The sequence below is a fragment of the Excalfactoria chinensis genome, chromosome 1 (assembly GCF_039878825.1).
Source record: "Excalfactoria chinensis isolate bCotChi1 chromosome 1, bCotChi1.hap2, whole genome shotgun sequence".
NCBI classification, from domain to species: Eukaryota; Metazoa; Chordata; class Aves; order Galliformes; family Phasianidae; genus Excalfactoria; species Excalfactoria chinensis.
The window spans coordinates 138,908,989-138,926,157 of NC_092825.1; the positions used below are offsets into that span (position 1 = coordinate 138,908,989).

A 17,169-nucleotide genomic window follows, 5' to 3' on the forward strand; every position below is an offset into this window, starting at 1 on the left:
AGATTTGTAAACAATTACATGTTACAAGCCAGCAGTTGTTGCTGTGTTTTGGGCTTTTAACTTTAAGTCTTGTAGTTTGGGAAGTGCATAAGTTGCATAGTATGTTAAAAGACAGTATGAGTTATATGGAAATTATAGCCTGCTAACTCTGTGGCTGCCTAACAGTTGCAGAGTTTTTAAAAACCCAGCTGTCCCAAAATGGGTGTAGCATTTAATGGGAAACATATTGCAAAGTGACATTGAACTTGTGTAATGTATAGAAAACAAATCATAAATGTTTTGTCCAGAACTAAAAAACAAATGCCTGATATCATTGCTGCACTAGAATAGTGTGGGTAAGTACATAATCTTTGTAGACAGTGATGTATCTATTTGGTGTTCCCACACTCCTTAGAAGCCTCCTGAATTTCAAATAGCTATGGGGAAAAGACAGACCTTTTTGATTCTGTTTCCAAAAAAAAAAACAAAAAACCAAAACCAAAACCAAACCAAAACAAAAAAAAAACAACAAAACACAACCAGAAAACACATTCTTCCAGTGAAAGCAAATAATGAAAATATATATATATATATCCTTCTGAAAGTCCATGCTTTACTTGCACTCCATGACAGCAACAGTGTACAAGTGGAGACCAGCTGGCTTTACACACTTCTGCTGAAGACCATGAACATAGTTGAGGCTTGAGGCTTCAGGCATGACGACAGGCTCAAACTGGTCTGGCATTCTTGCTGGTATTCTTTTAATTTTTTATTATTATTATTATTATTATTATTATTTTCTCTTTAATTTACACTGCAACTTCTGGTAATGACAATGAAATAGAAGTAGCACTAATGGGTATGTTTTGCTGTTTTCCCTTGATAGGGAGGGAAGGAAGAAGTAAAGACTATGGGAAATGATACCCCCTGTGAGATAGATCAGTGCAGATGCAGATTAGTTCTTAAGCTATTTAAGTTATTTTCCTTCCATGGCATTATGTCTCATAGATTCTGCTGAAGGCTATCTATAACCATTCAAGTTCATGACAGCTATTCTTACACATTTTTTCATTTTTAACACCATTGCCAAGATTCCTACCCTTTTTAAATGAGAATGAGGAGACGGTCTCTCTTTTATCAGGGTCAGATCAATTAAGCTTAAATAATCTTATTTTCTATAATTTTCCTGTAGTTATTCAAAGGATTAGCGAGAAAATGTCACTGAACAGATACTTGTCTCCTCATTAACATTCATGTCAAAACCTTCCGGTAGGGCTGGTTTGTACTGCTGATGGAGCATTTCTTAAAAGAACTGGCTTGTCTGTGAAGCAGCTGCTCAGCAACGCCACTATGCAAGGGAATTGTTGATAATAAGATGATGCTATTATAACTACATTGGGATCATAATATATATTAAGCTGCTTTAAGATATGCAGTGGGGGCCTAAGAATTAGAGAATGATTGCTTGCCTAGTGCTAGGAAGAGGAAACAGCTGATCATTTAATGTCTGCTTATTTGAATTAGTACTACTCACAGACTACAGTTAGACAAAAAATCTGCTATCATTCCTCACTTCCTTTGTATTTCCTGTCCGTATGAAGATGTGCTTGTTCATTTGTTTTTTTCCTAGAATTTGGAAGGGCTTGTATCTCCCACTGCTCAGATAATTGATTACTTTTATTTTATAGGAATTTTTATAATTTCAAAGCTTTATTAGAAAAAATTAGGAGGAGATTCTCTGGATCCTCCTTCACCCAACAGTGAAATTCTACATAATGAATGTTTGGAAATGACTTTGTAATAAGGCAGTGCCATGGTGAGTATACAGACATGGACAATACAGATTAACCTCAGTTACAGATATGTACATTTGGCTCAGCCAAGAAAAAAGTGGCAGTGGGTATCATGTTGTGAGGTGACTCATACTAATTCATACTGATCACAGAATCGTAGGAGTTGGAAGGGACTTCCAGAGGTCATCAAGTTCAACCCCCCTGCCAAAGCAGATTCCCTAAACCAGGTTGGACAGGTAGGTGTCCAGGCGGGTCTTGAATATCTCCAGAGGAGGAGACTCCACAACTCCACTAGGCAGCCTGTTCCAGTGATCCATCACCCTCACTGTAAAGAAGTTCTTGTGCACATTTGTGAGGAATCACTTAGGATATACAAAACAAATAAGAAATACTACTGTCAGATCTTTGTCTACCAGATATTTCAAAACCACACATAATACGAGGAATTAAACACACAGAAAAAAATTGGATCTGGAGGAGTGGAGCAATTGTAAGCAATTCCACCACAGTAACATTTCCTTAGAAGTGTTTCTTTCAAATAAGTAAGAAGTGAATAATATCATTCAGGGCTTTAGGCTGAAAGAACTAATTGCTATCTAAAATGAAAAGCATGTAACTGGTTCCAAAACATTTAATAGTTTCTAAAGTTCTCTGTAAATAATTTCATTTTTAGCTTTTCTTGTATACTGTTATTCCAGATATTAGTTATTAGAGATATTTGGAAAATATTGTACTTCAGGTAAAATGAAATAAAAAAGTGACCTAGAAATGACATTTAGTACCTTCTATTCTACTCAGCACCAGTGAGGTGATGCTTGGAGTGCAGGGTACAGTTCAGGATTCCCAGTACAAGTGAGATGTGTACTGTGGATATCTCAATGCAAGTCCAGTACGAGTCCAGTAAGGTTATTACAGACTGGATAATTTCACATAAAAGGAGAGGCTGAGAACTGAAATGTACAGTCTACAGAAGAGAAGACTCGGGAGGATTTTATTAATGCCTATAAATTGCTTGCGTGGGAGTAGAGAGATCAGAAGAGCCCAGAAACAGGACAAGAAAGAATGGGCATGAAGTTAAAAACAGAATTAAAATATCAATTTAATTAAAAAAATAAATTCATCTGGACACATATTTTTGTTGTGAGGGTGACTAAGCACTGACACAGGTTGCCAGAGGGTATGTGGAGTCTCTGTACTTGGAGATATTCAAAATCCATTTGGGCATGGTTCTGGGCAATCTGCAGACTGACCTTGGGGCACACTGATTAGACCACCACCAGAGATGGCTTCACATCTCAGGCATGCTGTGATTTTGTGTAAGATTATGTGACTGACCTGAGGCTAAGGAGTCAATCTTTATGCTACAGTAGAATGAATTTCATTGATGAAAATTAGAACATGAATAGTAATCAGGGGCAAAACCCTGGAAGGGAAAACAGACCTTAGATTAGCTCTCAAAACGGAAATCAGAAAATCATCTAACTGGTACTTAAGTGTATGAATGAGGGATGGAAGATAAATGATAGAGAATCCAAACTACTGCAAGATGAGAGAAGCAAGACACACAAAGTTCAGATCAGAATTCAGCGTAGAGTTCATACACTGTTAGAAAGTCTTATGTTGTAAAAAATCAGTATTATCATAAGATGTGCCTAGTACAGCAGAATATCAAAAATCAATAAGAAATTCCACATTACTTTTAAGAGTTTACAAAATGACATAAATGTCTTCACAAACATGCAGGCTGAAGGGAAACTTGTTCAGAATAACTCCTCCAGGGAGCAATCACAATATGCTCCCTTTCTCAGTGTTTCTTATATGCTCATATATTCTGGTATTGCTTAAATTTGCTACTGTATTTATTATTTGTGGTATACTAAAATCAAAAGGTAGATTCATGCATCAACACTTTGTGCAACTAAACTACCAAATTAAAATAAAGCAAAAGGAGATGATCTTGAAGAACTAAAATATAAAAGTTAACTTACAATTTAATATTTCCTTTACATGAAAAAGTGTCATACCATTTTAAATTGAAAAATGTCTAAATGTTTTTTATGCTGAAAGACAACCAATTAGATAAATGCATTTTTCCATGATTGTGTTTGCCCTCTAGAATGACTGAGTAGTTTTTCCATATAAGTGAACAACTTTTATATAGTTTTATAACATCATTAAAATACCAAAACTATACAGAAAATTTAAATGATCTTTGATAATATTGAGACTTAACATTGCAAATTACATCTAAAAATGTACGATAAGCCACATAGCTTTTTAATTCAATTACTATAAATTCTTAAAATTTCTACATAATCTTCTTACTCCAAGAATAACATTTCCACTGTTCTTCTACGTATCTGTATGAGTCCCATTAGCAGGGTTGTTGTTTCTTTTTTCAGCTTTACAGGGCCTGTTAGTAGGTTTTCTACCTCCATGCAAGGAAGAAGCTCTTCTTACTCTTACTCTTTCTTTACTCTTTCAAACTACGATTTACACCTCTCAGTGCCAGAGTTGTTTCTATCTATTCATATACAGAAATTCTCAAAGACACATTCAACACATACATATTTATTTCATAAAGACATGACTGAGTATTCAGAAGCTCTTTTGCTCTTTATTAATGTGCAGTTTATAAGAAAAGACTAATAAGCTGTGACTTTCAAATGTGGCTACATCCACAAAAACAGTTCATTCTTAAAGGCAAATGTGTAGTAAATCGTGACAAGAAACTCTTAAGTTTACAAAAGTCTTAAAAAGCTAAGGACCAGACAAAACTGACTAGGAATAAATAGAACCTGAAAACTGTCTTTGTCAATTCCTTCCAGGTTTAAAAAATAAAATAAAGAAAAATAAAGTGTTTAATGCATCTGGAGTGGTTTGCATGAAAGTACCTCTCAAACACAATTGAGGACTGACTGTTTAGAAGCCCCAGAAGTACTCTACAAGGCTGTACATAACTAAAGAAAATCATGTAGGAAAACACTGCAGTCATAAAGCTACAAAAAGTCACAGTACTGAAACACTGCTTTCCAATAAAAAAATCACGAGAGATCCACTGTTCATTGTGCAACAGTGAACATAATTGCAAACTTAAATTTTGCATTTGAAATCAGGAGACAAAAAATATAAACCTCCCTATGCATATCTAATCTTTTTTTCAACATCAGCCAAGCCTGCAGGCACTTAACAGTCCAATCCTTTATGTTATTGTAATTAAAGGCAATACTCATAAGGCTGATAAGCATGCCAGCTATAACTTAACCCTTATCTTAGCCAAACTGACAACTGCAAATGTGATACCTAATTGTAAAGAAAAGAGCATTAAAATTCATTCTGGATCACCAACTTTTAAAATCCCATAACCTTGAAAATAAGTAAATTACACCCAGCCTACCATCAAACTTCTTGTGCCGGGAGACAAAAGTGGTGCGTACAAAGTGACTTGTCTCCTCCACCAAGTTTTCAAACTCCAGTTTGCTCTGCTGGCTTAACTTGTCCTCCATTTCTGAGGTGCAGCATGTATATTCCTGAGGGCAGATTCTCAAATGTTCCCCTGGAATTGCAAGAAAAAAGGCATTAGAAATATTTTAACACAGATGAAAACACATCAGAACTCAATATACATATCCCTTCACTTCAGGAATGTGGCCTACATAAGGATATCTTTAAGGTTTCAACACTTCATTGGGAACAATTTGTTCCTAATAAACAATTTTGCTATATCTGGGTTCTCCCCACAGAGCTGGAGAGATACACTTTGCAGAGCTGCTCTGATACTTCAGAAATATCTCACAATGAAAATAATTCTTGAACTGAAGAAGCTTCTACATAAGCAAATGTATAATTAAAAATCCTAAGACAATTTCTTGTTTTCTCTTTTTATACAGGGTGTCTGGAGACATACTTAATGAGATGACCTGCTACAAGACTTCAGAGCTTTCTTGCTACCAAAGAATCATAAATTACATATTTCTTTAGATAGGTTCTGCTTGCCCAGCTGCACCAAAACATTCTCCCCTTTTCCCCTTCCTTTCCTTCTGTTTGAGTGTCTGTAATTTAATGATTGTGTTTGGGTGCCACATATTTTCTTGGACAGAATTCCTTGTCAGACCCAGCAAATGCTCCACTGAATGGGAGAAAGCAATGAAGAGTTTAATTAATGCTTATGTTATACAGAAATGCAGTGTAAAAGGTAATGAAAGCTTCTTATTTAATTCAATAGATTTATCTCTTGAAGCATTGTGCCAGTTCTTCTGACAATATTGCTTTCTTCAGTACAATCTGCAAGTGGAAACCAATTCTTTAGCTCATGAAATTAAAATGGTCTGTTATTACATGAAATGTGAATTTCCAATTGACACTGTACTAGGGTGTCAGAAACATTTAGCTCAGTTTGTGCAAAGGTAAGAAATTCTACCATTCCCTCTTGAGAAATAAAAAGAATGATCTGCCTGTATGATTAAAGCTACTTGTAAAGCAATGAAAACATTTAGCTTTCTGTACACCAAATCCTGATTAAAAATCCCTCTGCAAATCTCTTAGAGGTGCAAACAAAATGATATACAAAGCCCAGGGGTTAAATAAATATGGGGGACTGATTCTCATTTATATCAAGGCTCCTTTGTATCACTGCTGAGCCATAAAGAAGATTTAAATGCAATTTATATCTACTTTAAGGCTAGTGTTCACCATTGTTATTATGTAGCAAGAAGAATCAGGCCCTGAGGTTTATACTTCCCTGGGGTGCAATACATTTAGCTGCTGCGTCATTTTGAAAACAGCATCAAAAAAGGTTTGTACATGCTTAGAATAAACATTGTTTTGAGTTTGCTGTCACTTTATTTAAATTTTTAGTTTAGTTTCTGAATGATGTCTTTTGGTTTGAAGCTCAGTCATTCCTGAACCTTGACCCATCTCCCCTGACTTAATTTTGTTTTTCTGCAATAGTTTGTAAGATACAGACTGTAATGCTAAGAGACTCCTAGCAGTCTTGAGACTTTAAAAATCTCACATTTATACATCTTTGGGAAGGATCATTTTATTAACAGTTACTGGTCTGTAGTACTACCTTCAGGTCCCAGTCATGTGCAAAAGAACCATTATATAAAAAAGATTCCCTGTGACCATCAAAATATTGTAAAGATTATTTCCTGTAATGCTCTCCCAGTGCAATAACACAATTCCTCTCCATTCTCTAGGTCATGCATCTAAGCCACAAACAATACATGAGCCAACTGCTGTCAAACATAAAAGGTAGTGGCAAATAAGTAAATAAATAAATAATGCTTGGTTTAGACTCTATGCCACTGTCACATTAAACAGAAATTATTCAACAGATAACAAACTACAGAGGAGACAGCATATGAAGACACAGTAAGTTTTCTTTTAGTAACAACAGTGTTCTGAGTTTTTGTTAGACATCAGAAGCACAGGGAAAGCTGAAATATGGTGTCTTTGGAAGCAGTGTTGTATGCTTGATTAAGTAAAATAAAAATACTCTTACCCATGCATTTGACTCCCCCCCTTCCTACATATACCCAGTAGCTTTTCTAGGGAAGCACTGGAAAAATGTGCTCTTCCAGTTATAGCCACAGAGGTAGTTCACACTTTCTGCAATGACAATATCCTTTAGTGTTGTTGCAGTCATGAATTTTAATAAATTCCAGTTTTATTTCCTCTATTCATTTCCCATTAATTTTTTCTTTTCCATCTGGCTCTCTGTTTTCCAGAACTGCCAGACTACCAAAGGAACTAATACTCATCATCAAGGCACTGTGCTTACTGGCTAACAGTTGTAGGTCTAGGTTTTTAAGAAAAGTTGTTCTGATTTCAACCAGGATAGGGCTAATTTCCTTCCTAGCACCTGGTACAACTCTGTGTTTTGGATTTAGGATGAGAATAATGTTGATCTCACAGAGATGTTTTGGTTGTTGCTGAGCAGTGCTTACTTACAGCCAAGGACATTCCTGCTTCTCTTGGTGTCCTGCTTTCCTCTCATAACAATGTGTTATCACACATTAAATCATCTATACTAACTATCTGCCTTCATCATAATTTGCTAATTTATAATCACCTTTTTTTTTTAAAAAAGAAACAAAACAAACAACATCTCTAATTCTTCTCAGTGAATTTTCTTGTAAAGAAATAGTAACAAAAATTATCACGCCACTCTTTATATTCTATTTCAAGATCACTTTTTTCCTCCTCCTATTTCTGGCACAAAAGGCTCAGGTCAGATTACAGATAAAGTAAACACAATTACCTTTGCTCTGTAGCAATGGAATGTTTGCCCTCTGATCAGTCTGAGATGTTCAAGTGCACTAAACAAAGAAGTCTTTAGAATTTGAGGCTCATAAGATTTATCATGCTTGTACTGATCATGACTGACTTCAGGCTCCAAAGACTGACAATCTTGGGCCATTTCCTGGAATGGTGAATGGAAACTCACTGACAAATTACCCTTTCTGTATGAATAACCCTAATTTGCTTTTTAAAAGCAGTGATTATTATATTGTGTTTATTCTTACTAAACACAGTTAGTTAGCAATAGGACAAGGAGAACTAGCCTCGAACTTGTACAGAGAAAGTTCCTCTGTTTTCCTGAGCAGGATCATTTGACATTTGTGTTTTGTAATATATTGTTCTGTTACTCTGCAAGGAGTGTTATCACTCGTTTGTGTATTTACCCACATGAGCTTGTTTGCAGGCTGAATATGTGCTCACAGTTAATGTACCAATACTTGCCCAGGGAAACTTCATATGGTCTAAAAACACATGCTGATTTTAGCAAAGATTTTGATGGCACAAGTGGCATTGGACATAGATGATTAGGTTTTCCCTGTGGTAAACTGTGTCTCATCACTATTTGTGACAGAATGTAGCTACCTGCAATTTTTCAGACTAAACAAGTACAAACTCAGTAATTACCAGCAACCTACCACAACTCTTCTAACTACCATTTCCAACTAGTGGTGGCGACCAACATACCTCTTTTTGTGTCCCATATTATATAAATCAAATCAATTTCCAACCTGAAATTCATCATCTGGTATTCAGTATTCAGTTTCAGTTTTATTAACAGTGTAATCTCACACCTGTCCTCACATGATCCAAATTGGCCAGATTTGCAAGTGAATTTGGTATTTGTGCCACAATGTTTCTTTGAAGTGTGATAAAACATTTAATAAAATATATTTTCTATTAATATATATTGCAGTTTGATGTCCCCACAGCACGTTACATAAGCCACAGTTCTTTCTGAGGCAGTCAGTATTTTATAGTTTCTATCCTAATCATATAGGAAAGGAGAAGAGAGGAGGAGAAAGACGCATCTTACCATGTTGTTAAGATATTGTTTTGTCTACAGAAACATAGAACACTTACAGTTGGAAGGACCTCTGAAAGCCATCAAGTCCAACTCCCCCGCAATGAACAGGGACATCCACAGCTAGATTGGATTGTCCAGGGCATGATCAGCCTGGCCTTGAAAGTCTCCAGGGATGAGGCATCAACCACATCACTGGGTAACCTGTTCCAGTGCCTCACCACTCGCATTGTAATAGATTTTTTTTCCTTGTATCCAATCTAAATCTACCCTCTTCAAGTCTGAAGCCATTACTCCTTGTTCTGTCACCACACATTCTGCTAAAGAGCCTGTTCCCTTCTTTGCTGCAGCTCAACTTTAAATACTCAAAGGTTGCTGTCAGGTCACCTTGGAGAAGAGATTCTCCAGGCTGAAGAGCCTCAGCTCTCTCAGCTTGTCCTCATATTTCTTCCTGTGGATCATTTCTGTGGCCCTTCTCCTGACATGCTCCAAATGATCCATGTCTCTCCTGTACCGAGGACCCCACACATGAATGCAGCACTCCAGATGAGGCCTGACCAGTGCAGAGTAGAGGATGAGGATCACCTCCCTTGCCCTGCTGGCCATGCTTTTTTTGGTGTAGCCAAATGTTACAGTTGGCTTTCTGGGCTGCAAAGGCATATTTGTTGATTCATGTCCAGCTTGCCATCCACCATTCCCCCCAGATCTACATCAGGAGAGCTGCACTCTTTTCTTTCCTCCCCCAGCCCATACTGATAATGGGGCTTGCCTCAACCCAGGTGTAAAATTTTGCATTTGGATTTGTTGAACCTCATGAATTTCACCTGGGCCCACTGCTCAAGCCTGTCTAGGTCAAGCCTGTCTAGGATAGCATCCCATCCCTAGAGTGTGCTGACCTCACCCCACTGCTTCATGTCATTAGCAAAGTTGCTGAAGGGTGCATTTGACCCCACTGCTAGTGTCACTGATAAAGATATTAAAGAGTACTGACCCTAGAATATAGATCAAACTGTAGGACTGGTGATAACTGAAACATATAGTCACCTCACTGCTTTTTAAATCCAGTAACGAATAGAAGTTATTAAACAGCATGGGTAAATGCAAGGTGTACTTTCAGACTTGGTCACTGTAGGCATTGATAGAGTCTGAAGGAATTAAAGATCAGTTTCTTTCCTTCATACTGCCAATTAGATTAATGTGATTGGTCCTTATTATCTAAGGGTTTTTTACAATTACAAAAATTGCCTTCATAGATCTGTTTCAGATATGCACATATTCAGTCCTTTCTGGCCAAGGTAGTATAATTTATTATAGTACTCAGATCTTCTTATTTCTTATCTCTTTGGATTTGCTGCAGTTGTGATTCTGGATTTAGTATTTCTACATATATATATATACATTCCAATTACTTTTAAAAATATGATTAGTAGAATAAAAGATAAATCAAACTCTCATTCACCTCTAATCCTTGCCTAGTCTTTTGAGATTTTGATCTTTTTCTGTATGGGTGATTTATGTGATTTATGTTTCTGCACACCTGCTTTTCGAAGTTTTCAATTATTTAAGTGCTCCGCTGGTGAAATGTAGAGCTTAGGAGAACTCTTTATGATCACATTATCAATTTTTCTAGTCTGGAAAACAATATTCCAATATTTGTATCTTCTGTCACTCATATGTGTGAAGAGAAAATGCTATTGTTGAATAATTTAACTCACAATTATATTAAACTGAAAAAAAAAAAAAAACAACAAAAAATACAAACACCCAAAATGTCTAAAACAGTAATAATGAAATTATTTTGAAGTTAAACTAAATTATAAACATGATCACCTTATCATCACCTTAGCCACCATTCAAATAGTGAAAATGAAAACATTTTTTGGAGAAAAATTGACTTCTAACCAAAAATCCCAAAGCTTCTTCTGAATTTGTAATTATCTCCTCTGTGGGGCATAACAACCCTGCAAGCAGCCCCTGTAAAACTGCACCTGACATTCAAATCATAGAATCAAATTTTCTTACTTAAAGTGAAAGGCTACAGATTATGATTTAAATTAATTCATTTGTAATGTTGTCCTGTCAAGTAGTGATGGAAACAGTATTTGCACAGAAAATGACAGCAGCTGACAGAAGGGAGGGAAAGCTGTCTGTAACATACAGATTACATTGCCAGACATGACTCCCCTAGTTTTAATCACTGGAACACTGAGCTTGCAAAACTTGCATGTTCAGTGGGCTTCAATAAACATGTGCAACTACCCTATAAAAGAAAATGACTCATTTGTTTGCCCTGGACTCAAATCATCTTTCATCAGATTTCCTTTGTTCCTTGAGTGCTTTGAGGTCAATTAAAAAATGAATGCCTTCCAAACAGACCGATAATTAGTTAACAGTCTCTTCATTATGGGTCCCACAGGGAACATTCATTTACAAGAGGCCCTGACCCTGTTGTCCTTGGGAAGCCCTCAGTAATAAGTTACAGAAGCAGAGGCCAAGGCAAACCTGTTCAGAGTAGGACTACACAGATGCTAAAGAAAGAGCTGAAGTCCCTAGAGCCTTCCTAACTAAACTACTAGAAGCAGTACCACTACTCCTACACTCAGGTTCATTTTATTTTCCAAGCATACATTGCCAGACAATTGGTTTTTGATCGCACAGTTTGTGAGAAGACTCTTTAGTTACCTCTCAGGGGGTGTATTACAGGCATTTTGCTCACTGCATTGTGGAAAGCAAACTGTAAGGCTGTGATTCAGCACCATATAGTTTCATCATCTCACTGCTTAGATGGTTGCAATTTTCTGATTTCAAAGCATGTTTCCACCAGGGAACAGCAGCCAACTTCTCCTCCCCACCAACTGACTTTTGCTGTATATTATGTCCCCTACTATAATAGCAGAAATATCTTTTATATCATTTCAGTGAGGTGAATACAAGCAGCATATTGCTTTACCATGACCATAAAGCACAGGGCAAACATGTTTCTGCTGTACTCAGAAAAATTTTGTTAAGAAAGCAGAAAGAAATGTTTTACACAATCATGAAATTATTAAGATTTTAATAAATTTGTATCACATAACAATGAAAATCAAAGATGTGATTGCAGCCTGTGATGTATCACAGACAGATTTACATGGCTTAGTTCAAGTATCCATGGAAATACAACAGGGTGATGTTGCCCAAGCTTAACCAAGTGTGCTGTACTGCCATACTGAGTCCTTAAGGATAAGCCCAAAACAAATTAACACCGTTACTACTATGCATGCAACAAAACTTAAAGCTGCAGATTCCCGTGGAACATTATTATCATCATAAATAATGTTTCCAAAATGCCAAACTTTGCAACATCAGTTTAAAAGTTCCTTCCCTTATTCATATAGCTTTGGTCAGCCTGAGAATACCTATTCATACTAACATTAAACAGATGAACCTACTTGCTTGTTTTCCAATTCATTATGACAGTTTCTTGCAGTTTCATTTCTAGAAACAGTTCACAAAGACTACTACAAGATACATTGTGTTGGTCTTAGATTAAGGTTATATAAGGTATTTTGGTAATAAAACTTCTGTTTTTCAGCTAAGTTCTTCACCGAGATAATTACTCTTCAGCCTAATAACAGAACTCAGCTCAGCCTTTTAACTTCCCCCTTTCCTTACTTCCCTTACTTATGGAAAACAGAGTGCAAAAGGGGAGGCTACAACTTATAAAGACCCCAGAGTTCTGATATTGTACTTGATGAAGGTCTACCTATTAATTTCCTTTCTGTGTGAACTTGGCTCAGTTTTATGTATCTAATTACTGTTACAGTATGAGAAAGTAGATGCTAAAGCCTATTCTAAAGCCATGAAAGGTATGAAAAGGAAAACAGCTAACAATATTGTGAGATTTGGAGGATTCAAGAAGGTGATACTGACATTGGAAAATAAAAATTAAAAAAAAAAAAAATGTGGAAAAAAGTTGGCAAACATCAGTAATTTTAAAGATATTCAGAGAAAGGATAATCAACCCATACTCCTAGTCACAAATATAGATACAGGCTGAGTGAAGAATGGCTTGAGGTTAGCCCCGAGGAAAAGGATTTGGGGATGTCAGCTCATGGAAGACTCAACGTGAGCTGGCAATGTGTGCCTGCAGCCCAGAAGGCCAACCATGTCCTGGGTTGTGTCAAGAGAAACATGACCAATAGGTCGAGGGAGGTGATTCTGCCCCTCTACTCTGTGCTTGTGAGACCCCACCTAAAGTACTGCATCCAGTTCTGGGGTCCCAAACACAAGGACATCAAGCTGCTGGAGCAGATCCAGAGGAGGACCACAAAAAACATCAGAAGTCTGGAGAACCTCCCCTACAAGGACAGGTTGGGGCTCTTCAGCCTGGAGAAGGGAAGCCTCTGGGGGGAACACCTGAAGGGGGCCTAGAGTAAAGCTGGGTAGGAACTGTTTATAAGGACAGATAGAAGCAGAATGAGGAGAAACAGTTTTAAACCGGAAAAAAGTAGATTTAGACTAGATATTAGGAAGAAATTCTTTAGTGTGAGATTGGTGAGACACCAGAAAAGATTGCTGAGAGAGGTTGTGGATGCCCCTCCCTGGAAGCATTCAAGGTCATGATGGATGGACCCTTGAGCAACCTGGTCTAGTGGGAGATGTCCCTGCCTGTAGTGGGGGTAGGGCTAGAAATGGATGATCCTAAAAATTCCTTTCAACTCAAGACATTCTATGAATCTATGATTCTTTGATTCTATGTGTCAATGGTTTACAGGCTGGTTCGGCCTGCTTCTGTGACCAGCGGGATGGAGGTATTTCACAAAATCCACACCTCCAGAAAAGGGAAACAGGGGACCTCAAAATAATTAAAAACAGTGGCAACGATTTGAGGAGAAACAAACTAATTTACTAAATATGGTATCGAAATGAAGATAACACACTATAATACAATATAATTAAAATTGAAGCTAATAAATCAAATATAATGAAAGATTATCTAGAAGCAGTAGGCCTTACAGTAATACTGAAGTGATGCATGCAGTTGGGACGGGCAGCAGCAAGGTGAGGCGAAGGAGAAGAGCAATGAAGAGAAAAGCTTGATCAGGTAATCTTGCCTGGAGTTCTATCTCCTCTCTGACCAAAAAGCCCTCTGGAGAATGTAGTTCTTTTCTTCTGGACTGGTACCTGGAACTGGAGCATGAGCATTTTAACTCCCAGTATCCTACATGATGTTATGATGTGGAATAGCAGTAACCAAAAATCATAAAACCATGACACTATGATTCTATGATTCTCAGCCTGACTGATGACTGCACTGCCACAGGAGAGTTATTGGGTGCCTTATCACTGATCGTACTTCTGCTTTGCATTGTGGCTCATTATTCCTAGTATCCAATCATGTATAATAACCAGAAAATGATTAATTTGTGGTCTTATGTTGTGTATATCCTGCTTGTAGTATTTCTTGGTACACAAGAGAATTTACCCAGAGTGACTAGCAGAGTTGACTCCCAGACATCCCTGGCACTCAGTTTGCCAGATGGGAGAAGACAGTCTGACAAGAGGAGTATCATTCTTTCGCTAGCTGCTTATTGCCTGTGACATCTCCTTCCACAATGAGGAGTATGAAATAAGTAGTAATTTCCTGAAGGTGTAAAACAGAATGTTCTGTAATTTCCCACAGCAAACCTTATGCAATTTAGTAACTCAGATATTTTTCTGCACACTGCTACACAAGAAAATATTGCTGAAATGACTTCTTCAATGAGAATGGATACTAGCTCACACAGGTGGAAGAAGTATAGGTAGAGGATGAGTCGAAGGCTTCCCAATTTTTTGTTCTGCCATTTTTCTGTTTCGTACCAAGGCTCTGTGGTTCCAAATTTTTTATGATAAGTTATAGGTATACTCTCAGCCTCTGGTTCAGGCAAAGTTGTCAGAGTATCATACCCATCCCTGTGCATCAAAAGACTATAGCTGCACCAGTAGAAAAAAATAAGTTCAGCACATGAACCATGTTTTCATGTTTTCAGTTAGAAGGGTTTTGCGTACATTTCTTTGATCTAACATCCTCTGTACAAAATGAATCTTAAACTACACTAGTTAAGCAAGTCCTTGGCCCTTTTTTCAAAGATCCAGAACCTTTGATTAGTGTAGTATCCCTCAGAGGCCAAAGGATTCTGAATTCAGGGAGCCTGGCAAGGCTGGCATGACATTACTATTGACTCTACAGGGTCCTGAAGGAGGACACAGGGCAGACATACATTGGACTGCAGATACTACAAACTTGGATGGACAGCCCAGAAGCCTATCAGGACAAAATGCTTACAGTATTCTGTAATCAGAATTCTGTAATCCAGCATAACTTCATTTGCTCCAAAAACTTTTAACTCATTCTAATTAACAGCAAGTATGCTTCTATATCAGTCAGCCACACAAATCACTGCCAAAAGGAAAATGAAAACTTTTTAATGGGAAAAATAGGAGCTTAGTCTGCATAAATTGCAGATATCCACTGCTCCCAGTAGTGTCTGAGATGTAACTGTATTGTAGCTTTTCAATTGCTTTTTCTACAGTACTTTTTTCCACTAAAAGAAGACTAAGCTTTCAGATATTTTTACTACAGTCCTTTTGCCAGTGCCCTCTCTGGCCTGAGATATATGACAAGGATCAGTGTATTTAAAATCAGTAACTGAATGGAACAGTGTTTCTTGCCCTTCAAGTGTTCTCATGATAAAGGTTTGACCTTTGTGAGTAAAGATCAACTTGAAAAGAAATCCTCATCTGTACATGAAATCTTCTCTTATGTAACTATATTCTTGAATTGAAATTTTTAACTGAAAAACAAACAAACAAAAGCAAAACAAAAAAAACCCACAAACATGTACACATTTAAATCCAGAAGATTATTTTTTGTTATTTCAAAGAACACTGTGAGCTTAGTTTGATAGGCACCATGTTTTCCTGGAAGAGGCTTGGCCATTGTTCTTCATTACAACTAAACAAGCAGTTTGCTATAAGGTTGTCAAGATCCTCTAACCTTATTTATTTTGAGCACTTCATTTTTCATACTATAGAAGAATATTATCCAAAGAGAATCCTCTATTTAGAGAATGTTCTAATGGAACTCAAAGTATTTTCCATGTCACTGTCATTAATGAGTACCTATAGAAGTCACAAATATTTTATTTTCCTTGTATATCTGAAATTCAGTTACAAAAAGTGACTGACAAGGTTCAGTTAAGGGATACATCTAGTAAACTGTAAATATGAACATTAAATTTTCCTTTCCAGTCTTTCTAAGGTATCTGTCTGCTTGATGAGTAAGGGCAATGACAGTAATTTTAAAAGAAAAAATCAAAAATGAAGTAGTGGTGGTTTTAATTTATCTGATAAACTAGGTAAAGCACCTAAAGAAAGATTTCCACTTATAGCTACATAAACTGTCACAGGAACAGCCCTTCTATTTCCATGTTTTCAAGTCACAGCAAAACTGTGTTTGATATCCTGTATGTCTATTTGTCTACCTCTTTTCTGGCTTGATTTAGGGTCAATAATGATATACCATGAGATGAAACTTGATCTGGGGTGGTAATTTAAACTTCAAAACTTGTCAGAAACAATTCTACATAGAAATGATGAACACTTGCAAAGAATTACATATGTAATTAAATGCACATAACAAAGAAATAAACCTTCCCCCTGTGGAACAGTTAAAAACATTTTTAGAAAATTTGTAGTCAAGTTTGGGTGCTGCTGTGACAATAAATAAATAAATCAAGGTTAGTCTGCATTTATGTGATAAAGAAACAAATCTGCTTCTGTAAAGCTAAGACATAGTCAATGACACAATAAATTCAGAATGTTTTATGTAAAAGATGTACAAAACTATACACATCTGCCAGTAAATAACCACTTCTTCCGTGTTGGCACTTTTCTAAATTGGAAATTAAGGATTCATGGTCCTAATAAATACGATGTATTACCAGTTAATAGCTCTCACAAATCTTTATGATTTTAAAGGAGATTTATAGTTTTATAATGAGGAAAATTTTGTGCAGGTGCTATTAACTCATCCAAAAGCTATGT

The 17,169-nt window shown here is 36.8% G+C and overlaps 1 protein-coding gene across 1 annotated transcript in view; it reads right to left on the reverse strand.

Moving 5' to 3' along the window:
• Positions 1–17,169, reverse strand: part of GPC6 (glypican 6) — a 697,654-nt gene that overhangs the window by 479,589 nt on the left and 200,896 nt on the right. Inside the window, exon 2 of the mRNA XM_072349696.1 lies at positions 5,170–5,328. Coding sequence (XP_072205797.1) covers positions 5,170–5,328 — 159 coding nt within the window. The remainder of the gene's footprint in view (positions 1–5,169; positions 5,329–17,169) is intronic.